General features: G+C 43.8%; 1 protein-coding gene across 9 annotated transcripts in view; it reads right to left on the minus strand.

The window, feature by feature from the left end:
- The window catches only part of TMCC3 (transmembrane and coiled-coil domain family 3), a 304986-nt gene that overhangs the window by 80768 nt on the left and 199365 nt on the right, over positions 1-24853 (minus strand). The window contains exon 1 of one of the 9 annotated variants that reach the window (XM_055238346.2): positions 2236-2488. The exons of the other annotated variants lie outside the window; for them this stretch is intronic. Coding sequence (XP_055094321.1) covers positions 2236-2313 — 78 coding nt within the window. The 5' untranslated portion in view covers positions 2314-2488. Of the gene's footprint in view, positions 1-2235; positions 2489-24853 lie in introns of those variants that run through there. 9 annotated transcript variants of the gene reach the window in all.

A 24853-nucleotide genomic window follows, 5' to 3' on the forward strand; every position in this document is an offset into this window, starting at 1 on the left:
GGATAATCAGCACATATAATGTCTAACTCAGTTTTAATACACAGCTTATTTAAAAATCGGGTATCTCCATGCTAAAATACAAGGCAGCAGGTACAATAACATTGTCAATAGAATTGTTTTATTTATGTATTTATTTATTTAAAGATGGAGGCTCGCTCTGTGCCCAGGCTGATACAATCTCGGTTCACTGCAACCTCTGCCTCCCGGATTCAAGCAATTCTCTGCCTCACCCTCCCAAGTAGCTGGGATTACAGGCGCCCACCACCACGCCCGGCTAATTTTTGTATTTTTAGTAGAGACGGGGTTTCACCATCTTGGCCAGGCTGGTCTTGAACTCCTGACCTGGTGATCCACCCATCTCGGCCTCCCAAAGTGGTGGGATTACAGGCCTGAGCCACCGCCCCCGGCCCGTCAGCAGAATTTTAAAGAAAATCAAGAAATCTCCTTCACATAAGGTTTTGACCTTTTAATAGAAAAGACTGGCGTAGACAGGGAACAGTGGCAGACGTGGCAGAAACAGTCTGCAGTTACGTTACACACTTGCTTTACCACATTCCACCTAAGCAGTTGAGGCACAAACTTTATCACCACCATTTTACAGGTTACGAAGAGTGAGTTTTGTAAAGCTGCATGAGTTTTGCCAAACCACTTAAATGAGTTGACAATGAGCCATCCATCCCGCTAAGATTACTAATCTTGTTTACACAAAGAAGATCACAGTTGTGACAAGAAAAAACAAGCTTTCACATTTTTTCAAGTCTGCAACATTAACTTTACAGAATCCTCTCCATTACAAATGCATTCGAAAATGATCTTTTCTTCATAGTTCTGTTAACTAGTATTACAGCTATCCAAGAAGAAATGTCTACCTGTGGGTAAGCACATTTCTTCAATGTTTATTCCAAATGGAGTTTCTGGTTATTTTCATAGCAAACTGTTACGAAACTTTTAAAGAAAGTGCAAAAATAAGAGAATTGTAAGGTTGAGGTGAGTGCACGAGGTATTATTCCACCAAATACATCCAATCTGTAAAAACTAAAATCATTCTTCCAAAATGATTAACAGATGCTAAAGGAAAAAGGGAAAGCGGGCAAATAAACCAGAGACTCATTGCTTCACTTCTGGGGCAATCGATTACTACTTCAAATTATGAGTGAAGACCTAAATCCTGCACAAAGAGCCGCGACACAACCCCGTCACTATTGCTACTATTTCCATCCAGTTGGTCTCTCGATCTCGGAGGTGGCAGGCCAGAATCTGAGTCCGGCTCTCCCTCCGTGAACTTTACACAGAGGCTGACACCCAAATCCCCAGTTCTCGGACAAGCGAGTAAGTAGTAGGCGGAGCAAAGAACAACTCCAGGTGCCTCCTGCCATAACAGATGCCGGCGTGGAGGAGGTGCTTTGTTAAATGGCACTTCAATCAGCCGTGGGGAGAACGGGTTACAGAGCCTCACATCCAGCCTCGACGATTCAACAGCCAGGGAGGGCAAAGGAATTCACCGGGGTGGGCGAAGGCTTCCTCTCCCAGAAGAGACCCGCGCTTGGGCTGCGGCCTCCGTCTTTATTTTGAAGCCCTACAGGGCTTGTCTCTGCAGCAGGCTCAGAATGAGCTATTTTCGCCCACAGCCAAAATCAGCAACAGCAAATTACACTGCAAACAATGGCGAGGGCGCCTGCTCGGCTCGGCTCGAAACTCCGGAGAGGCAGCGCAAAGATTCTGACTTTTCACTTGGGCAGAGCCCGTCCGCCGCCTCCCCGCGCTCCGGCTGCGCACCGCGCTCGGGCTCCGGCCTCATGCCCCGAGGACCGGGAGACAGGGCGGCCGCCGGGACATTCGGCGGGGAGGGCACCGTCACACCCAGGGCGAGACCCCGGAGACCTGGAGACGCGGGGCCGCGGGTGGCGGGATTCCCTCGCGGAGCGGCGGGCGCTCCCTGGCGGGGAGGACAGCAGAGCGCGGGCCGTCGGGGAACCGGGCGTCCCGCATAGCGCGCGGGGACCTGGGCGCCGTGAGGGGCAGGCGGACCTGGGATCCCAGAACCGCAGCCCGGGCTCCGACGCCCCCCACGCCCACCCTTTCAGCTCGTAGGATCGGGGAGGCACGGACCTCCGGCGGCGGCGGAGGCCGGCGGCGAAACGCTGGGGTAGCGTGGGTTAGCACTGAGCCGCCGCCCCAGCCCGCCTCGCCCCCGGGCCCGCGCGCACCCGCCGCCCCCCAGCCCGCGGCGCTCACCCGGCTCTTGCAGCGGTGGTGCCGGCCGGGGTCCGAGTAGGTCCGGTCCACGGTGAGCGCCGTGTCGCTGCCCGGCATCTCCGCGCTCCGGCCGCGAACTTTCTCGTCTTCTGGGGCTGCCGCGCCGCGAGCCGCCGGCCGTGCTCGGGCTCACCCCGGGAGCCGCGGGCGAGGGGGCGGCGCGGCTGCTGCAGCTGTTGCCTCTGGTGCCAACACCCGCGCGGCCGCCCTGCGCCGCCGCCGCGGGGTGGGGGAGGCGGGGCAGGAGGCGAGAGTCTCCTCCCCCTTTCCTTCTCCCCGCCTCTCCCGCGCCCCGCAGCCGCCGGGACCCCCCATCCACCCACGACCCGGGAGGCAATGTCTTCGCCTCCCTCCCTGGCTGAAACTTGATTCCACACCCTCCCACACAGCCTTCTTTCTCCCCAAAAGATGAGCGACATCCACACTACACTATCTGTTGACTTATTTTGTATATACAAGGTGGCTGTTACTGCAAGAAGTTGACACTTGCCTTAAATGCTTCTTTTTATGTTATTCTCCATTCAACAGGCACTTACTGGGCAGCTGCCATGTACCAGACCCTGGACTAGAGACCAGAGATTTAACGTAAAAAAATTAAAGACTCCCCCCGACCATGATTGCCCTGAGCATAGAGCACTTAAACTAAGATCCTACTGTGTTGTGTATTTTCATTTTGCATATCTGGCTCACCTTTATGTTTTTTGTTGTTGTTGTTGTTGTTTTTGGGACGGAGTCTCGCTCTGTCACCCAGGCTGGAGTGCAGTGGTGCAATCTCGGCTCACTGCAAGCTCCGCCTCCCAGGTTCACGCCATTCTCCTGCCTCAGCCTCCCAAGTAGCTGGGACTACAGGCGCCTGCCACCACACCCAGCTAATTTTTTTTGTATTTTTAGTAGAGATGGGGTTTCACCGTGTTAGCCAGGATGGTCTCGATCTCCCGACCTCGTAATCCACCCGCCCTAGCCTCCCAAAGTGCTGGGATTACAGGCGTGAGCCACTGTGCCCAGCTTACCTTTATGTTTTAAGCTACTTGGAAGTCAGGATATCTTTTCATTTTAGTATTCCCCATTCCCAGTGATCAGTCCCTGCCCACAAAGAATTTGGAGTCTAGAAGAGGAAGGGCCATTGGTGAACAATTCAAATATCAGTAACCCCAAAATTCAGAACACCTGTTCTGTCTCTGTAGGGTGTACAGTGGGAGACTGGGCTGAAATATTTAAAGTGCAGCTGTTCCAGAGAGGACCTGGAGCCCAGTGTGACCAGCCCAGGGGGAGGGAAGGATTTCCTTCATAGGGTTCAAGGGGACGGTAGAGCAGGCTGAAGAAAACTTTGGAGCCCCTAAACTCAGAGGTACATTTGGGAAAACCTCAAGTCATCAGTTTTGGGGAGTGTCCTCAGGAACAGGAAGACATGATGGAAAAGAAGGCAGAGACCATGCAGGATCTTCGTTCAAGGGTAAGAAGCTCAGCCTTATTCTGTGGGAACTGGGCAGCTGCTGGAGATTCTTGAACAGGGAAATGATGGCATGGGAATGTAAGTTTAAGGAGAAGGTATATCTGACCAGGGTATATATACCCTGAAGGTATATCAGGGTGAAGCAGCAATTAAAGATGGGCAAAACACACTGGCTTCTTAGAAGGCCACTGTAAAGACAGAATAGCCTAATTATCCTTCAGAAGGAGACTAAGTAAATAAATGATGGTACATCATCCAACAGAATATTAGGTAACTAGAATAGAAATGAGGCAGCCCTCTATGAATAGCTTTGGAAGCAAATCTAACATACATGGTTAAGTGGAAAAAAAGCAATGTGCAGGATAATATATATGGCATTCCACCATTTATGTAAAAACAATATATGTTATGTGCTTCTACATGCATGACATATATCTGGGAGGATAAACAAGAAACTAGGGAAATAGACAAGAAATTGATGCCAAGAGAGGGGAACCAGGTAGCTAGAAGGCAGAGATAGGAGAGAGATCTGATTTTCACTGTGTATACTTTTGAAACTGGAATGATTATACTGTGGGCATATATTAACTATTCAAAAAGTAAAATTTTTTTTAAAATGTTTTTTAGAGATAGGGTATCTGTTGCCCAGGCTGGGGTGCAGTGGCACAATCATAGCTCACTGCAGCCTTGGTCTCAAGGGATCCTCCCACTTCAGTTTCCCAAGTAGCTAGAACTACAGATGTGTGCCACCATTTCTGGCTAATTTTAAAAATATATTTTTGTAGAGAAAGGGTTAAAACTAACTTAAGAAGAAATTGAAAGTCCCATGTAGTCCTTAAGCCATTCAAAAAATTACATCAACACTTTTAAAAATACCCATCTACCACTACCCCAACACACAATTATACCAGGCCCAGAGAGTTTTTCAGGTAAGTTCTTTGAAAGAAGAGAAGAGAAATACCAAACGCTGGGGTGTGTGTGTGTGTGTGTGTGTGTGTGTGTGTGTGTGTGTGTTGGAGGGAGATTTTAGCTAGGGTGGCTAGAGAAGTCCTCCATGATAAGGTGACCTTGAGCAGAGACTTGGGAAATGAGGAAGCCAGAAGTATAGACATCTGAAAATTTCCAGCAGACAGACAGAAAGTCAAGGGCCCTGAACATTTCGGGAGTGTTCAAGGAAGAGCAAGGAGGCCAGTGTTCACTGGAAAGAGATGAGGTCAGAGACATTTCAGAGGGCCAGATCATATATGGACTTTCATTCTATTTTAAGAACTTTAATTTTAGGCCGGGTGTGGTGGCTCACGCCTGTAATCCCAGCACTTCAGGAGGCTGAGGTGGGCCGATCACCTGAGGTCAGCAGTTCAAGATCAGCCTGACCAACATGGAGAAACCCTGTTTCTACCAAAAATACAAAATTAGCTGGACGTGGTGGCGCATGCCTGTAATCCCAGCTACTCAGGAGTCTGAGGCAGGAAATTGCTTGAACTCAGGAGGCAGAGGTTGTAGTGAGCCAAGATCACGCCATTGCACTCCAGCCTGGGCAACAAAAGCAAAAAAAAGAAAAGAAAAAAGAAAAAAAGAACTTTAATTTTGAGGAATGTGGGAAGATTCGGAAATTTTTGAGCAAAGGAGTGGCATGATCTACCTTTTCACTTGGCTAAAAAAAAAAAATTGATCTCTACCTCACAGCATAAACAAAAACTAATACCAGATAAAGGAAAAATAAAGAAAAAAAATCAGCTGGACATGGTGGCTTGCACCTGTAATCCCAGCTGTTCAGGAGGCTGAAGCAAGAGGTTCACTTGAGCCCAGGAATTCAGCCTGGGCAACAGAGCAAGACCTGTCTCTAAAAAAAGTAAAAAAAAAAAAAAAAAAAAAAAACAGATTAAAGACTTAAAGTGGAAAAAACACAATTTAAAATTGTCAGAAGAAAATGAAAGAATATCATTATTATCATCTCAAGTAAAAAGAAAAACAGGACACAAAAAGCACAAACCACAAAGGTTTGACATTAAAAAAATTAAACTTCTGCTTATGAAAATAAACAATAAAGTAAAAAAATAAGCCACAGACAGAACTCCAGCTAAAAAAAAAAATCAATATGGACAAATTTCACAAACAATACGAAGAAACAAAAAAAGCAAGCCATAAAAAATTACTTGCAGTAAGATTCATGTAGGCTGTGTGGTAGCTCATGTCTATAATCCCAGCACTTTAGGAGGCTGAGGTGGGAGGATCACTTGAGCCCATGAGTTCGAGACCAGCCTGGCCAATATAGTGAGACCTTGTCTCCACAAAAAAAAAAAAAAAAAAAAAAAAAAGATTCATGTAAAGTTTTTGTTTGGTTGTTTTTTTTGTTTGTTTGTTTTTGGTTTTGAGACAGAGTCTCACTCTGTCGCCCAGGCTGGAGTGCAGTGGCACGATCACAGCTCACTACAACCTCTGGCTCCCGAGTTAGAGTGATTCTCATGCCTCCGCCTCCTGAGTATCTGGATTACAGGTGTGCACCACCATGCCCAGCTAATTTTTGTGTTTTTAGTAGACACGGGGTTTCACCATGTTGGCCAGGCTGGTCTTGAACTCCTTGCCTCAAGTGATCCACCCGCCTCGGCCTCCCAAAGTGCTGGATTGCAGGCGTGAGCCACCACGCCCAGCCTTCCTGTAAAGTTTAAGAAAAGCAAGAGGATAATAAACACAAATTTCAGGACAGTATCTCTGGTGGGGAGATGAAGGCTTCAATAGAAGAGGGGTACACAATTATAAATATATAATGCTCTTTAACAAATGACTGTTGGTACACTGGATGTACATTCATTCATACATACACACAATAGTTAAGAATAATTTAAAATTTTAGGCTAGGCACGGTGGCTCATGCCTGTAATCCCAGCACTTTGGGAGGCCGAGACAGGCGGATCACGAGGTCAGGAGATTGAGACCATCCTGGCTAACACAGTGAAACCCCGTCTCTACTAAAAATACAAAAAATTAGCCAGGCGTGGTGGCAGGCGCCTGTAGTCCCAGCTACTCGGGAGGCTGAGGCAGGAGAATGGCATGAACCCAGGAGGCGGAGCTTGCAGTGAGCTGAGATTGCGCCACTGCACTCCAGCCTGGGCAACAGAGCAAGACTCTGTCTCAAAAAAAAAAAAAAAAAAAAAAAAAAAGAAAAAGAGAAAAAGAAAAATTTAAAATTTTAAAGGTAACAGACTCAAAGGAACAGATATGGTGATATCCTTAATTCTGGAATTCGAATCACCAGTTAGGGGTACCTTCTCAAATAAATAAACATAATAGCACTTTACGTGTGAATAAACTCAGAGAGGCCCGCCCTGACAAACCAGGGTTGGGCTTTGCTTGGGGGTACCAACAGGCATCTACTTTCCATTTCTATTACTGTCTTGATGTTTCTTAGAATTCCATCCTGGAATGCTGACCCTCAATGGGAAGGATAAATTAAAACTTTATTAGGCTCATTTAAATTTCAATTGACAAAGGATGTTCTTTTTTAGATCATTTAAATTTATTTCATAAGCTAGTTGCCCAAAAGCTGCTCTGCTGGGCACTCATACAAAATTATTTTTTTTAAATATACAAATTAAATAGCACAAGAGCAAGCTCCCCAGAACAGAAAGAAAACAAGCAGCGCTGATCACCATCTGGCTCTCCTTTTGGGAGGCAGAACCCAAGGGGAAAATAGACCACATCCCCTCCTTTGGACGCAATGCCAATGCCTAGGGTTTTGTCAGCCCTGGAGAGAGAGAGAGATGGAGAGCGCAGGTGCAAATTCCTCCTGTCAATGTAAGAATTCTGTGCCTTTGATACCTCCAAGAGCCTCTCTCTGCAGAAAGTAATGGAAAATGTAACACTGTTAAAATAACAAATGCAGTCAGAACAATAAGAAATACAAAGGTTCGTACCTAAGGTGTGAAATAAGAATTTACTTGCAAAGTATAAGGAAGGAGCACAAGGCAGCAGATGCTAAAAGCACCAAAGAAGAGACCAGGTCATTTGAGCTGTAATAGTTTAAAGTTTGGAGTGATGGTGAAAGGCCTATGAAAAGAGGTAGGATTATACTTGACTTCTGTAGTGCGTGTTTGTTGTTTCAGCCTGCCCAGCATCCCACCCCTTATTCTGAAGACAGTACCTAGGTTTTCTTTTGGGACCTACCCTACTCCTACTTTTAATCCAAATGGCTTAGATAAGGTGGACCATTCCCATCCTTGGATCCAGACAGTGGCATGTCATCCAGCCTTGGCTAGTCAGAGTCACTGTGGCTTGTGCAGGGATAGGCACATGAGCTAATCAGAGCTGATGAGAGTCATCCCCAGACTTTTGCCGGAACTGCTGGGAAAGCCTATGCCCTTCCACTGGGCATTGCTAAGCAGGTACAATGCAAGCCTGATGCTGTAGTGGACATCCTTCCACCATACAAAGACAGCCTCCCTGGGAAAGCAGAGCCATGAAACAGAGAAAGACTTCTTACTAAATCCTTAGAGCACTCGATTCAGCATTTTCCATCTGCTATCGCTGCATGACAAACCACCTTAAAACACTTTGGCTTGGCCAGGTGCAGTGGCTCACGCCTGTAATCCCAGCACTTTGGGAGGCCGAGGCGGGTGGATCACCTGAGATCAGGAGTTCGAGACCAGCCTGACCAACATGGTGAAACCCTGTCTCTACTAAAAATACAAAAATTAGCTGGGAGTGGTGGTGGGCATCTGTAATCCCAGCTACTCAGGAGGCTGAGGCAGGAGAATTGCTTGAACCTGGGAGGCGGAGGTTGCAGTGAGCCAAGATCACGCCACTGCACTCTAGCCTGGATGACAGAGTGAGACTCCATCTCAAAAAAAAAAAAAAAAATTGCGTTGGCTTACAACAATAACTACCTCTCATTAGCTCATGATTCTGCAATCTGGGCAGGCCTCCAAGGGAGGTGAGGTGGCTTTTCCCTGTTCCATGTGGCACTGGGTAGGGGAAGGGTGTCCAAGACGGCTTCATTCACATGTGTGACATTATTATATATATGTATATATGATATGTGTATATATATATGATATGTGTGTATATCTATATCTATATGATGTGTGTGTGTATATATATATATATAGGTTTTCATCCATGGTTCCTGGCTCATAATTACCAATGCCCCTGTAATAGTCTCTTGTCATGATTTTGGGGCACTTTAGATCCCAGAAGCCAGCCTCAGAAGCCTTATCCTCCCCTCGTTCCACCTGCTCTTTTCTCTCCCAAAGGAAGGAATCTTCCCCACCTTTCTGTCATGCAGCTGGCCATGAAGAAATTCTCTGACCTACCTTGTCTGACTGTAGGACATAAGGCTCATTTCAGAAGGGGTCCTACCCCATACCTTGGAGCAAAGAATGCTGCGCAGAGAAGCCAAGAAGAATCTGAACAGACAGGCCTTGCTGGGTCTTGCCGCTCAGTCTCTTAGTATTAGATCATATACCCTTTTGTCCAATCACATTTCTACATGGTTGTCAATCATGCCTATCCAGTGATGTCTCCATAAAAGGCCGAAGAGGACAGGGTTCAGGGGGCTTCTGGATAGCTGAACATCTATGGAGGGTGGTGTACTCAGGGAGGACACAGAAGCCCTGCGCTCCTTCCCCTACCTCGCCCCATGCATCCCTTCGTCTGTATCCTTTCTGATATCCTTTATACTAAACCGGTAAATGTAAAATACAAGGTTCCCTGAGTTCTGTGAGCTGCTCTAGCAAATTAATCAAACCCAAAGAGGGGGTCATGGGAACCCCAACATGAAGCCGGTTGGCCCGAAGTTCTGAAAGCCTGGGCTTGTGACTGGCATCTGAAGGGCAGTCTTGGGGACTCAGCCTTCAAACTGTGGGGTCTGACGCTATCTCCAGGTAGAGTTGGAGGACACCCAGCTGGTGTCCAGAACTGATTGCTTGCCTGGTGTGCGGGGAAACCCCTCTCCCATATTTGGACACAGAAGTCTCCTGTGTTGATTGGTTTGTAGTGTGGGACAAGGAAAAACATAGTTTGAGCTGATTTTTCTACAAACAGCGTGTCAGCACCTACAAGACTTAGGGTGGCTGGAATGGTGGGGGCTGGCCGGGCCTCTGTCTTTATTTTTATATGTTTATAGTTTTTTAAAAAACTTTTTTTTTTCCTTTTAGAGACAGGGTCTTACTCTGTCACCTGGGTTGGAGTGTGATGGCATGATCATAGCTCACAGCAGCCTCAAACTCCCAGATTCAAGCTATCCTGCCACCTCATTCTCCTAAGTAGCTGGGACTACAGGTGCATCAGCACGCCTGGCTAATTTATTTTTTGTAGCGACAGGGTCTTGCTGTGTGCCTAGGCTGATCTTAACTCCTGGCTTCTCCCACCTCAGCCTCCCAAAGCTGGGATTATAGGCATGAGCCACTGTAGCCGGCCTGTTTATACTTTTTTAAATACATTTTTTTATAGTCTCTCATCTCTCCATCAGGGTAGTTGGATTTTTTTACATGGTGGCTGCCTTCTAACACAGCAAAAACAAAAGCTGCCAAATCTCCTAAGGCCTAGCCTAGAACTGGCAGATTATCACTTCCATCACATTCTATTGGTCAAGGCAAGTCAAAAGTCCAGCTCAGACTCCAGGGGAGGAGAAACGGGGTCCACCTGTTGACGGAAGGAGTGATGTGCACATAGATGGGAGAAATTGCTGACTGCCATTTTGGCAGCCAATCCACCGCACCAGCCTTGCCTAGACCCCCTTTTCAGTGATATGAAGCAATGGATTCCTCTTTTTGCTCAGGCCCGTTAGAGATGGGTTTCTGACTCCTGCAACCCAAAGAATCCTGTCTAATGCAACATTCAATGCAGGGTATGGGCAGAAAGAAGATAAGGAAAAGGGCAGCATTTCAAGAGATGGCAAGAACTTTGAACAGCACAAATAAAGGGAGAATCAACAGAGGATTCTAGTGGGGGCACCGAAGACTCCAGAGTTTTCTCAGGCCACTAGCTTGAGTCTTCTGTGGTCAGTCCATACCAGATTACCTGTGAACTGCTCAACTATTTACAGTCTGGACTAATTATTTCAATACAAAGGTTACAATACATTATATTCTTTAAATATTTCATGTGATAATTTCTATGCTTCTCCCCTACACACACTAGAGTGTAGGTTACCTGAAGGAAAGGACTGTACTTTCTAGGTACATGTAGGTATTCTGGATAGTTCTTAACATAGTATTCAATAAATGTTTGCTGAGTGAATGAGATCATTATTAAATGTCTACTTATTTCCTAGGCATTAGGGTTTTAAAAAATGACTCCGACATAAGCAAAAACTAGTGTCTGTTCCTAAGGGGTAGGAATGGGTAATAGGAGAGGATGAAAATTCACTGAATGATGGATGTTACCAATTTTCAGCTACTAAGTAGTTAATGACATTTGTGAATTCTCCAGTCATTTATTGAGCACCTTTGGTGTGACAGCCTCTGCTCTTGGTGCTGAGAATATAGAAATGAGTAAGACATCCAGAAGGGACAGCCCATCTAGACAGTGAGGCAGACACCTCCAAAACGTTGCTGTAGATGCCGGGATAGTTATGTGCTTGGCATGGTAGTAGGACAAAGGAAGGAGGTGGTCTCCTCATGCAGCTCACTTCCTTAGATGTTTCAGTCCTACAGTCATCGCAGCAGGGAGGAGAGACAAGGAAAGCCAGATGTTGAAGACAAAAGTACAAGCCCCTTGTAAAGGAAAGGAAAATGTATTTCTTTTCATATTCCAGTTTGATTTAATAGTGCAAGGAGGTGTTCCCTTTGGGGGAAAGATTCGTAAGACAAAAAGTACAACAAGCTTCCCTCCGCAAGGATGTAAGAACAGAGCAAAAGGAAGAATAAATCAAGTTTTTAAAATGTGTTCTACTAGCTTGAGGTGAACACATGCTGATCAGCTCTACATATCTATATTACAGATAGATAGAAATGCTTATGTTGCAGATCAGCAGCTGTCTGGCCTGATGCAAACATGAATCTCTAAGTCTAACTACCTGGTTTATAGCCAACTAAAAATGACCACACTCTTAACATTTACATTTAATTTCTAACATAGCATGTTCTATGTGACTGCAAATAAACAATCACTGCTACTTATTTAGTATTAGCAATTATCTGGCACAGAAGCCCGAAACTTCCACTTGGCAAGATTTTGATTAAAAACAGGAAAGTAGACAGACTCAGTTGAAACTCTGCAGGCTAGGGAACTCGCCTTTGAATATTCCTTTTTTTAGCAAATGCAACAATTCCATGCTATTGATTTCTCAAGAGCAATGAGAAAATTCTCCAGGCTGCCTTCAAGTGTCCTGGGAGATGGTCTTCAACATATGCCTTGCCTGCAGACTTGAGGCTACATTAAGAAGTACAAAAATGTATTTTACTTCATCAAAAGTAAACGCTTCTGCTTCTCAAAAAACTCTGATAAGAGGATAAAAAGACAAGATACAGATGGGAAGAAAATATTTACAAAACCAAACATGTAACAAGTGATGAGTACCTAGAATGTGTAAAGAGTTCTCAAAACTCTATAGTAAAAAATAAACAATCCTTGGCCCGGCGCAGTGGCTCCTATCTGCAATCCTAGCACTTTGGGAGGCCAAGGCGGCAGATCACTTGAGATCAGGAGTTCAAAATCAGCCTGGCCAATATGGTGAAGCCCCGTCTCTACTAAAAATACAAAAAAATTAGTGGGGCGTGGTGGCAGGTGCCTGCAATCTCAGCTGCTTGGGAGGCCGAGGCAGGAGAATCACTTGAACCCAGGAGGCGGAGACTGCAGTGAGCCGAGATGGCGGCACTGCGCTCCAGCCTGGGAGACAGAGCAAGACTCCATCTCAAATAACAATAAAAATAAAAAACAATCCAATTAAAAAATGAGCAAAACATAGGAACAGACATTTCACTGAAGAGAATATACTAATGGCCAATAAACACATGAAAAGATGTTAAATGTCATTAGCTATTAGGGAAATGCAAATTAAAACCACAATGAGATGTTACTGCTCACTTATCAGAATGGCTACAATAAAAATGAGTTATAACACATATTGCTGGCAAGGATGTGGAGAAACTAGATAAATCATACATTGCTGGTAGGAATGTAAAATGGTTCAGCCTCTCTGGAAAGCAGTTTGACAGTTTTTTATAAAACTAAAACATGCAAATCCCATCTGACCCAGCAACTGCACTCTCAGGCATTTATCCCAGAAAGAAAACATGTTCAAACAGAAACCTACACACAAATATTCACAGCAGCTTTATTCATAATTGCCAAAACCTGGTAGCAGCACCATGTCCTTCAACATGTGAATGGTTAAACGACTGTGGTACATCCATACCATGGAATATGACTCAACAATAAAAAGGAACAAACTATTTGATACGCATCCCTTTTTTTTTTGAGATGAACTCTCGCTCTTTCTCCCAGGCTGGGGTGCAGTGGCACAATCTCAGCCCACTGCAATCTCCGCCTCCCAATTCTCCAGCCTCAGCTTCCCAAATAGCTGGGATTGCGGGTGCCTGCCATCACACCCAGCTAATTGTTGTATTTTTAGTAGAGACAGGGTTTCACCATGTTGGCCAGGCTGGTCTCAAACTCCTGACCTCAAGTGATCTGCCCACCTCGGCCTCCCAAAGTGCTGGGATTACAGGCATGAGCCACTGCACCCAGCCCCACTTACATAGCATTCTTGAAATGATAAAAGTATGGAAAAGAAGAGATGAGTGGGTACCAGGCTGTAGGAACGGGAGGGGGTAGTTGCAGGAGGGAGGTGGGTGTGTTTATAAAAAGGCAGCACCAGGGATCCTGTGGGGATGGAACTGTTCTGTATCTTGAGAGTGATGGTGGATAGAATTGGAGAGGACTAAATACACACATGCACACACACAAACAAGTACTGGGGAAATCTGAATGAGACTGATGGATTGCACCAATGTTAATGTGATATTTGTACTAATGTTTGATAAGATACTACCATGGGAGACACAGATACTACCACTGGGGGACAGGTAAAGTGTACAGAGTTCCTCGGGAGTATTCCTTACAAGTGCATGTGAATCTACAACAACCTCAAAATTAAAAGCTTAATTAAAAATGTGTTTTAAGGCCAGGCATGGTGGCGCACGCCTGTAATCCCACCACTTTGGGAAGCCAAGGCGGGCAGATCAGTTGAGGCCAAGAGTTTGAGACCAGCCTGGCCAACATGGCAAAACTTTGTCTCTACTAAAAATACAAAAACTAGCCAGGTGTGGTGGTGGGTGCCTGTAATCCCAGCTACTCAGGAGTCTGAGGCAGGAGACCTGCTTGAACCCAGGAGGCGGAGGCAGCAGTGAGCTGAGATCGTGCCACTGCACTCCAGTCTGGGTGACAGAGACTCTGCATCAAAAAAAAAAAAAAAAAAAAAAAAAAAAAAAAAAAAAAAAAAAAAATTAAATTTAGATGCAACTGTAGTCATTTTCACAGAAAAAACTGAGTTTTGGGAAGAGGGGAACTATACAAGCAGGAGTGAACTTTTTCTCTGAAGAAGTTGTTCACAGAACATTCTACCAGGTTATGGCCCTTTGCTGCACCAGAAGAGTTGACCAGCTGTGGAAACTGAGGGCAAAGAAAGACTGTGGGTGGTGCTCATTAATATGACCACAAATGTCAGTACCTGGCCACAGTGTATGCTGTGTCTCAACCTCACAAGTTCAGGGCCAAGGGCAGTGTCCATTATCCTGGGCCCATCAATGTGGAGCATAGCACCTGGCACAAAGCAGTGATTCTACAAGGTTTTTGTGGAATAAATAATGGATAATTAAGTCCTGATTTGGTTGGAGGAACATAATAACATTCATAGATTTGGTTCAGGTTCAAAACGACTCATTATATGAGTTGTTTAGTAAAAAGTTACATAGCAAGGTTGAGTAGAGAATTTTGCAAATTCCTTTGAGAGGCAGAGGCAGGCGGATCACTTGAGGTCAGGAGTTAGATCAGCCCAGCCAACATGGTGAAACCCTGTCTCTACAAAAAACACAAAAATTAGCCAGGCATGGTGGCACACACCTGTAGTCCCAGCACTTTGGGAGGCTGTGGCATGTGGATTACATGGGGCCAGGAGTTCGAGACCAGCCTGGCCAACATGGCAAAACCCTGTATCTACAAAAAATATAAAAATTAGCTGAGTGTAGTGATGCACGCCTGTAATCCCAGCTATTTGGGTAGCTCAGGCATGAGAATTGCTTGAACCCTGGAGGCAGAGGTTGCAGTGGGCCAAGATCATGCCACTGCACTCCAGCCTGGGCGACAGAGAAAGACTCTATCTCAAAAAAAAAAAAAAAAAAAGAAAAGAAAATTTTGCAAATTCATGTGCTTTGCTTTGCTCCATGTTTTATGATTCCTGTATTGGTTTGAGTCTTTATATCATGCACACACAGATTATAACGTAAGTGGTTTGCTATTTCTAACCTCTTGATTCTACCACTTGGAAAGAGTTTCACTCTCTGATTACCGTGTATGACTACTGGCTATTTGCTACTGCAGTTTTCCAGAACTCTACAACAGGGTTAGAAAACAAACGTAGATAAAAATGCCTTACATTGTACTAGGCATGGAATGTTCCATTCAGTTAAACCTGTAACTGGACTTGTGATGCTTGGGTTCCTACTTCACACAACCACAGAGAAAGCAGTTCTCTGGGGATCTCTAGCTGACTCCATTCTATGCACGGCCAGCCCAGGAGAACTGTCTTTCATTAAGCACACTCTGAATCTGAGGGATGAGCTAGCTACACTCCAGGAACACATCGTCCGTGAATTCACTTTGCATGCTATCAACTCACTTTGCAAGATAAGGAAAGTGGGAAATGAAACTGCCAGAAAAATCTGATGCGATGTTGTTTTTAAACAGTCCAAGTCACAGTCCTTTCAAAAGAGGATGCTGCTTGCTGAAGCCTTCCTTGTCCACTCCAGTCCACACTGTTATCTCTCTCCCTTCTCTGAATTCTGACAGTATCTGTTGCTTAAATCACTCACATAAACATTCAATTATAAATGGTCTTGTGCTGTTACAGGGAGGCGGTATGGTGTACTGGAGACAGACTGCTTGGATTCACATCTTGGCGCTGGTCCTTACGAGCTCTGAAGCCTTGGTTCTCACATTCATAAGCTAAGGATAACAATAGTACCCACCTCATACTGTTGTTGAGGATTATGATGTAATATATGTAAAGCACTTATAAAATAAGAGCTCAATAAATGTCTGCACGAACAAAACAAAACCTAAAATCTGTCTTCACCTGGTATCTCTTTCTCTTTACCAGTAAGACTTCAGGATGTATGCTGTTATCCTGGAAAGTGTCCTAGTAAGGTGGAGGATGCATCTTGATGCCGTATGTCATCATCACAAATTTTGTGAATAGAATTAGGATGAAAGTAGGAGCCTGTGGACAAGCTCTGGACCCCGGCCATCCCTCCCCCTCTGCCTCTGCCCCTGCCCGTGCTGTTCCTACCACCGCAGAGTCTGCAAACTTGCACAAGTGACAAGGGCACACTTCCTCCTTTTACACTAACCTCCAACTCCTTTCATTCCCAAGGCTGTAGCTCCCATGTAGAATACAGAGTGTCTTTTTGCTGGTACACTTTGACCAAAATATTCTACTTCTAGGAAGCTATGCTAAAGAAATAATAGGCCGGGTGCGGTGGCTCACACCTGTAATCCCAGCACTTTGGGAGGCTGAGGCAGGTGGATCACAAGGTCAGGAGTTCAAGACCAGCCTGGCCAAGATGGTGAAACCCCATCTCTACTAAAAATAGAAAAAATTAGCCAGGCATGGTGGCACGCACCTGTAATCCCAGCTACTCTGGAGGCTGAGGCAGAGAATTGCTTAAAACCTGGAGGGGCAGAGGTTGCAGTGAGCCGAGATTGCGCCACTGCACTCCAGTCTGGGGAACAGAGCGAGACTCTGTCTCAAAAAAAAAAAGAAATAATACAGAAAAAGTTTTACACACAAACATCACACATTTTATTCTGAAAAAATTAAAACAATTCAAAGGATTATTTATTTATGAAAAATCATGGACTGATTATATAAATTATGATATATTCATACAAAAAATGCAGTGCAGCTATTGACAATTATACTTAGGAAGAATATGTAATCATATGAAGAAATGTTTCTGTAATGATATTATAAAAATTATAATAGGCCAGGCATGGTGGCTCACGCCTGTAATCCCAGCACTTTGGGAGGCTGAGGCAGACGGATCATGAGCTCAGGAGATCGAGACCATCCCAGCTCACATGGTGAAACCCCATCTCTACTAAAAATACAAAAAAATTAGTCAGGCATGGTGGCAGGCACCTGTAGTTCCAGCTACTTGGGAGGCTGAGGCAGGAGAATGGCGTGAACCTGGGAGGCGGAGGGAGACTCTGTCTCAAAAAAAAAAATTATAATAAAAAATCAGTATAACTCTACCAGATTGACAAGAATTGAAAAGTATTATGATACTTAGTGCTGGTAATGATCTGGAGTAGCAGGAACCCTCACGCCCAGTCACTCCACTCCTCAGTATATATATATATATATCCCGGAGGCTACACATCAACCAGGACACACGTACAAGAACGTTCACAGTGGTAACAGTCCCTATCTAGAAACAACCCAATTGTCATTCCACAACAGAATGGATAAAGAAATTGTTATACAGTTATTTCCCAATTAAGGTCAGTCATTTGTTGCCAAAAATCAAATGTTCCGTGTGAAAATGCTAACTGGGAGCCTGTTATCTTAACTCATTTTGCAAAGTAGGGTTTTTCTGTTATGTGTATTAAACCTAATACTGAGTGCTACAGAGCCTAACAAAATGCCCCATGCAAAGTATCACAAGTGTTGGTATCTGCTGTCCCACCCCATCCCCGGAAAATATTCAGGGCAAAATGGTCAACAGAAGTCCAAAATATTTTGCTACTGAAGAGTAAGAGAAATATCTTTCTCCATTTCTTCTGTGTCTTCCTATAGCATCTCTATAGGACTTTGCACAGAGCCAGTAAATTGCAATAGTTATTTATTTTGCCTATGTCTTCTGCACCAGACACTCTCAATACATGAACTGAGTTACTGCCAAACTCTTGCCCTCCCATCTCTATGATGGAAGGTGCTATGATTTTCCCAATATCTGGAGTAGCAACCAGGACACCTGAATAGATCAAGTGATTTGACCAAAGGTACTCAGCTAATAAATGGCAAAATTATTGTCCAAATTCCAGGTCTAAGCTTATTTACTAGGTGCATATCCTTGGATGAGGTCTTTAATCTTTATAAGCCTCAGTTTCCTCAATTGTAGAATGGGATTTGCAATTGTAGAATTGCAATTGTAGAATGGAATTGCAGATGGAAGTCTAAAAATTATACCCATTAAACGATAACTATCTCTTGACTAAAAGTCAAGGCTGGCACTGCTGAGCATATGAACAGGGAAGAATCTCAGTGCATCTGCAGAGTCCACTGTTGCAGGTTCCCTCTCAAAACATTTAACTCAAATGAGCCTGACTTGTCCCCACTCCCTGTCCAGCCTTTCCCTGCTTCTCCCAAACAGTTTAACACACATCCACTATTGCTAATATTCCCATGAAGACGGTATCTACATTCTAAGCCTCTTGTTTCCTGTTTTTCCCACGAAGAAAGAAAATGAAGCTTTTGAAATTCAAAATTATATCATCATGACTTTATCCTTTATCTGAAGGCTCCTTGTAAATCTTTTCCATCATTTCTAAGCACTTCTAGATTTTCAGTTTTGCATGTCAAGTTTCACAAAATTAGAAGTCAATTCTCCTATCACTTTGGAAGTGAAGGTTCAATTTCCTGCAGGTATTTGGGAGTCCTCACTGTCCTAGCTGACAGTTTTGAAAGGTATTCTATAGTTCTATTATTTCTGACTGCTCTTCCTACATCAGCTGTGGCTGATGCACTCCCAGTTAATATTTCTGACATTCTATTGATTTTCTTCCATTAGAAGGAATGTCTTTCACAGAAGGAGAAGAATGCTATACAAGGCACAAGATTTAAAGTATGTAATGTAATACCATGGACTGTAGGGTACCCAGCGGGCAAGTACACCCACTAACATGCATGGACACACGCATACAAAGGAATCAGTAGAAGTTATCAGGGGCCAGGTACAGTGGTTCACACCTGTAATCCTAGCTCTCTGGGAGGCCAAGGCAGGCAGATCGCTTCAGCCCAGGAGTTCAAGAGCAGCCTGGGCAACATGGAGAAACCCCATCTCTACAAAAAAATACAAAAAAATTAGCCAGACATGGTGGCTTGTGCCTGTAGTCCCAGCTACTCGGAAGCCTGGGGTGGGAGAATGGCTTGAGCCCTGGAGTTCAAAGCTGCAGTGAGCTCTACACTCCAGCCTAGGTGACAGAACAAGACCCTGTCTCAAAAAAAAAAAAAAAAAAAAGTTATCAGGAAATCAAGAATACAACATATAGGTTTTTCAGAACATTAGCAGGATTTGGTCATTTGGAGTTTACAACAACAACAAGCTTCCTTTTCAATTGCTAAAAGGAACTGAGGTAATGGAAAAAACAAATAAAAGATCCAAGAAGATGCTGAGCAATTTATAGAGCTCTATTTTGAATTTCTGCTTCAATGAAAGAGACAGAAAATCCATAAATTTCATTGGTGCTTCTTGACACTCACGATTGCAAAACCATTCTCTAGATAAAGCTCTACTGAGATGGGGCTTTTCCCACTGTCCATTGTTTCTCTCTAATCCTTTTACAAATGGAATCATACTTTCCACAATCCAAAAATGCCAGAATGTTTTACATATAACCAATTAGAAGACAGATGATTAGAATATAGATTATTCATAAAACCCCAGCCCAGGACCTATTTAAACTACTATGCTTTAAACATTTTCCCTCATTTAGATATCAAGAGTAAGTGTACAATAAATGATTGTCTGAATCTGCATACTGAATACAGTAGATGCTGGTCACATGAGCACACCGAGGACTCGAAATGTACCTATTGTGACTGAGGAACTGAGTTTTAAATCTTACTTCATTTTAATTAATTTACACCTTAAAGACAGTACAAACAAAAGAATGTAAAATATCTCATAAATATTCTATACTGACTACATGTCAATATGAATCACAGAGCCCATGTTTAATTATCAAAATGTCAAAACAAAGGGACTGACAAGTATTCTTCACATCTCATTATATAAAATGAGCCAAACGTGAGCTAAACATACAAATACTAGTACTATACATGGCTCTGAGAGGATCCCAAGGGATATCTCAGGTCTAAATTAATCCTCCTTCCCTGGTAGCATCTTATGTATAGCTTTAGCATCATACTTATCAGTCTAATTTATGTGAAGTAAATTGTACGGATATCTGCCACACCTCCCTTTAGTAGACTGTAATCTTTTTAAAATAGAGGATTCACTTGCTCATTCTAAAAATCCATCAGTCCCCAGCATGGTTGTTATATTGGAAATCCTTCCATAAATGTTTGAGGATTTAAATATAGTGTGTACTAATATCTTTTAAACATTCATTTTTCTATAAAAGCAAGCCTAAAACTAATATTAAGGTCATACTCATGGAGGAAAAGATGCAGTATCAAACAAATGTCAGTTTTCCCTAAGTCAATCAATAAATGAAACACAACCCAGTAAAAAAGGATTTTTCCTAAAACTTGACAAGCTTATTTTAAAATTTGATGGAAGAGGCCAGGCACAGTGGCTCACGCCTATAATCCCAGCACTTTGGGAGGCCAAGGCAGGTGGATCACTTGAGGCCAGGAGTTGGAGACCAGCCTGGCCAACATGGTGAAACCCTGTCTCTACCAAAAATACAAAAAAATTAGCTGGGCGTGGTGGCATGCGCCTGTAGTCCCAGCTACTTTTCAGTGAGCCGAGATCATGCCACTGCACTCTAGCCTGGGCGACAGAGCAAGACCTTGCCTCATTAAAAAAAAAAAAAATTCAGTGTAAGAGGGGCCAGGCGTGGTGGCTCATGCCTGTAATCTCAGCCCTTTGGGAGGCCGAGATTAATGGATTGCTTGAGACCAGGAGTTACAGACCATCCTCGGCAACATGGCAAAACCCATCTCTACGGAAAAAAAAAAAAAAGCTGGGCATGTAGGCATGGTGGCACCGCACACCTGTAGTCCCAGCTACTTGGGGAGGCTGAGGTGGGAGGATCGCTTGAGCCCAGGAGGTGGAGGCTGCAGTGAGCCAAGATCGGGCCACTGCACTCCAGCCTGGGTGACAGACCGAGACCTTGTCTCAAAAACAATAAACAAACAAAGTGAAAAATAAAATTCAATGGATGAAAAAATACAACTTGGGGGAAAAATATGGTGAGTAGGAGCAGACAGAGTGAGTTCTCTCTACCAGGTAGCCAGACATTTTATTGCAATAGTTCAGGTGATTAGGAATTGGCATAGAGACCCAGGAAGAGAGAGCTCAGATACAGGCTCATGCATATATGAAAGCACAATCTAGGATGGAGGTGGCATCAGAAATCAATGCGAAAGGAAATGGTTGGTAGTTCATATTGAAAAGAGTGAAACTGCAGTAGATCCCTGAATACCAAACCAAAATTTAAAATGCGGGTGCAATTGTTTCATCTCAGAACATACTTGGTTTTTTTGCTGTTGCTGTTTTTGCTTGTTTTGCTTTTTTTGAGACGGACCCTCGCTCTGTTTCCCAGGCTGGAGGGCAGTAGAGCAATCTCTGCTCATTGCAACCTCCACCTCCAGGGTTCAAGCGATTCTCCTGCCTCAGCCTCCTGAGTAGCTGGGATTACAGGTGCCCACCACCATGTCCGGCTAATTTTTGTATTACAGGTGCACACTGCCACCCCCAGCTAATTTTTGTATTTTTTGTAGAGACGGGGTTTTCACCATGTTGCCCAAGCTGGTCTAAAACTCCTGATCTCAACCGATCTGCCCGCCTCAGCCTCCCAAAGTGCTGGGATTACAGGCGTGAGTCACTGTGCCCAGCCCACATTTTCTATTATTGATAATTCATTGGGAATTCTAAATGGACTGTATAATACATAAATTATACATTGATATCCATTGTTCCTACCTGATCAATAGAAATAAATAGGAATAAATTAAGAACAATAAAAGGAACAAATGATTTTTAAGAACCTATCTTGAAGAGGCCTACACCACAGGGTACAAAAATACATTTTTTTTCCTTCTTTAAAGTACTGAATCAAGCAAAAGTCCCTTATGGCTTTATAAAGGTCACACTTTTAGAATGGAGCTGGAGGCCATCAAATATACAGAGAGACTCCATGACTGTGCAAAGTACTTCTAAAGACTTCTTTGAAGCTAACTCTATAAAGCTGAAACCAAAATCCAGCTAAACAATGACTACTCTGGTGCTGTTAACAGCGCCTCTCCACTCATCTCCATCTGGGCTGTTAACTGAGCGCAGCTTCGTTTTATCTTAATTCACCTGGATCGAAGCAGGTTAATTCTCAGCGTAACCCCATGCATCAGACATTCCTAGCATTCAACATCAGCATGAACGCAGCTCTCTGAATGCCACATAGTTTCCTTACACTTCTGTATGCCTGAACCTGTGGTCCAAATTTTTCCCTGACTTCAAAGGAGGTCAAAATTCCAAAACTGGGCTTTGATGGGGAAAAAATGTTCCAAAGATGTTATACACCTAGAACGTGTTTCACACATGTGCTAGATCATCTCTCCAGAGAGTTTATTTCCTGCTTGAAAGTGGTTTCACCTGTTTTTCTAGGTCTCCTTCTTGGAGTCTCCTGTTTGATCCTGCAGTGATCTCATAACAGAAATGTGATATTGCTATAACTATTTGTATTACTTTGCTCAGGCTGCCATAACAAAATACCACAGACTCGGGGGATTAAACAACAGAATTTTATTTTCTCACAGTTCCAGAGGCTAGAAGTCTAAGACCAAGGTGCCAGCAGGGGGTTGGTTTCTCTGAGGCCTCTCTCTTTGGTTTGCAGACAGCTGCCTTCTTGCTGTGTCCTCACATGGTCATCCCTGGTGTCTTTCAGTGTGTCCAGGTTTCCACTTCTTCGTTTTTTTTTTTTTTTTTTTTTTTTTTTTTTGAGAAGGAGTCTCACTCTGTGACCCAGGCTGGAGTGCAGTGGCACAACCTTGGCTCACTGCAACCTCTGCCTCCCGGGTTCAAGCGATTCTCGTGCCTTGGCCTCCTGAGTAGCTCGGATTACAGGCTCATGCCACCACGCCCGGCTAATTTTTGTATTTTTAGTAGAGATGGGGTTTCACCATGTTGCCCAGGCTGGTCTGGAACTCCTGACCTCAGGTGATCCGCCCAGGTGGATTACAGAGACATGAGCCACCATGCCTGGCCGGTTTCCTCCTCTTATGGGGACATCAGATAGATCAGAACCCAGCCTAATGGCGTCGCTCTAACTTCATTACCTCTTTAAGGGTCCTATCTCCAAATGCAGTCACATTCTGAAGTACTAGGGTCTAGGGCTTCAACATACCAATGTTACAGGGACACAGTTCAGTCCCTGACACCACTCATGCGATGATGAACTTGGCAAATGTATGGAAGCAGCTGTGCCCAGAGATAAGGGGAAATAGCAGCTGGGGAATGAGAGAGTAGGGATCTTGAAACCTACAAAGAAACTCCACATTCCTGGGAAAATAAAGCCCTGATTTCCTTTGTTGAAATCTGCTCATTTTGATTAGGTACTTTCTTAAACCCCTACTTTAATTTTACATAGAGATAGAGTCACATAAAAATTTTCATCCAAAGAGATAACTAAAGAGGTAATGACCCATAGAATGTCTTTAACAGCTCTTCCTAGTATGCAATCTTCTTTTCTTAAGAACAGCTACAATTCTCAATATGCCATTTCTCTGCATAAAGTATATGTGCACAGCCTGTGATATATGAATAGAAAGGGAGAGTGTGGGGAGAGGAACAGAGGAGATGAGGGAACAAAGGAAGGCAGTGAATGGAGATTTTTAAAGAAAGAAGTTCAGTGTGAAAAATACAAACTCCTGAGAGGGAGGAATGTACTGCAAAGATGCTTCTCTGAATGAGAAGCCAGGGCAGGCCCAACGAAGTGAATTTCTGGTACGTAAAGAGGTACCAGGAAGGAAAAAGAAGTATAAAGTTTTTAATAAGACCAAGTGATTCAGTTTTGAAATGAGATATAATCTAATTTAAAGGACTTGGGAGACAAGTGAGAACGTGGAGTTATCAGTGGAGACAGTACCATAGCAGCTGGGGGAAGAAAGTTCTGCCTTTGTCTGCGGGTTTTGCAGGTCAAATAAACAGTATCCCCAAAGATTCAAACCTGAGGCTTGCAAAGGACTCTCCAGTTCCAGATTCTGGTGTTAAAAGTCTGTATCATGCCTAAATAAATATATTTAAAGAGCTGTGGCCAAAGATGTGGTTTTATAATTACATATTGATTTATATTGGATTTCTTGGTTGGCTGCAGAGTGTGGAATCTTTCCAGCATTACTTTCTTGCCAATTTCTAGGTAGCTTATAGCAATTTCAAAGTACCTCCAATTATACATTTTCAACAGATGGGATTATTAAATGCTTAGCGCAAACAATGATCCATAGATGTGTTACCACCCACCAGTAGACAAAGCCGAGCTTCTCTCTGCTCCACTCTCATTCCAATAAATATTTACATCCTTCCATTTACTCATTTCAAGACTGTAGGATATGGAATTTCATTGCTCTCTTAAGGGGAGTGCAAGAAATTGTTAATGGTTTCTGGATTTTCCAATTAACTTGCTCTCAGAAGAATTTATCTTTAGTATAAATAACAGAATGGTTCATGGTCTGTAGATATTTTCATTTACATATCCAGGTACGGTATCAATTTTTAAGTAGGACCTTTTTTTTTTTTTAAGCATTTATACTTTCAAAGCCTAGACTGTAGAACTTTTCAGAACAAGGTGTGTGGTCCAGCCTTCTTTTTCAGATGAGGAAACTTGAGGCACAGATATGTAAAATGGCTTGCTACTTGGTAGCAGAGCTGAAGGAATAGGCAGGAGAAGAGGGAGAAGAGACTCTGCAGTTAGTGTGGGCACCTGCTGGGTGGCCAGGTCCTCATCTTTGTGGCTTCACAAACA

The sequence above is a fragment of the Symphalangus syndactylus genome, chromosome 13, assembly GCF_028878055.3.
Source record: "Symphalangus syndactylus isolate Jambi chromosome 13, NHGRI_mSymSyn1-v2.1_pri, whole genome shotgun sequence".
Taxonomy (NCBI): domain Eukaryota; kingdom Metazoa; phylum Chordata; class Mammalia; order Primates; family Hylobatidae; genus Symphalangus; species Symphalangus syndactylus.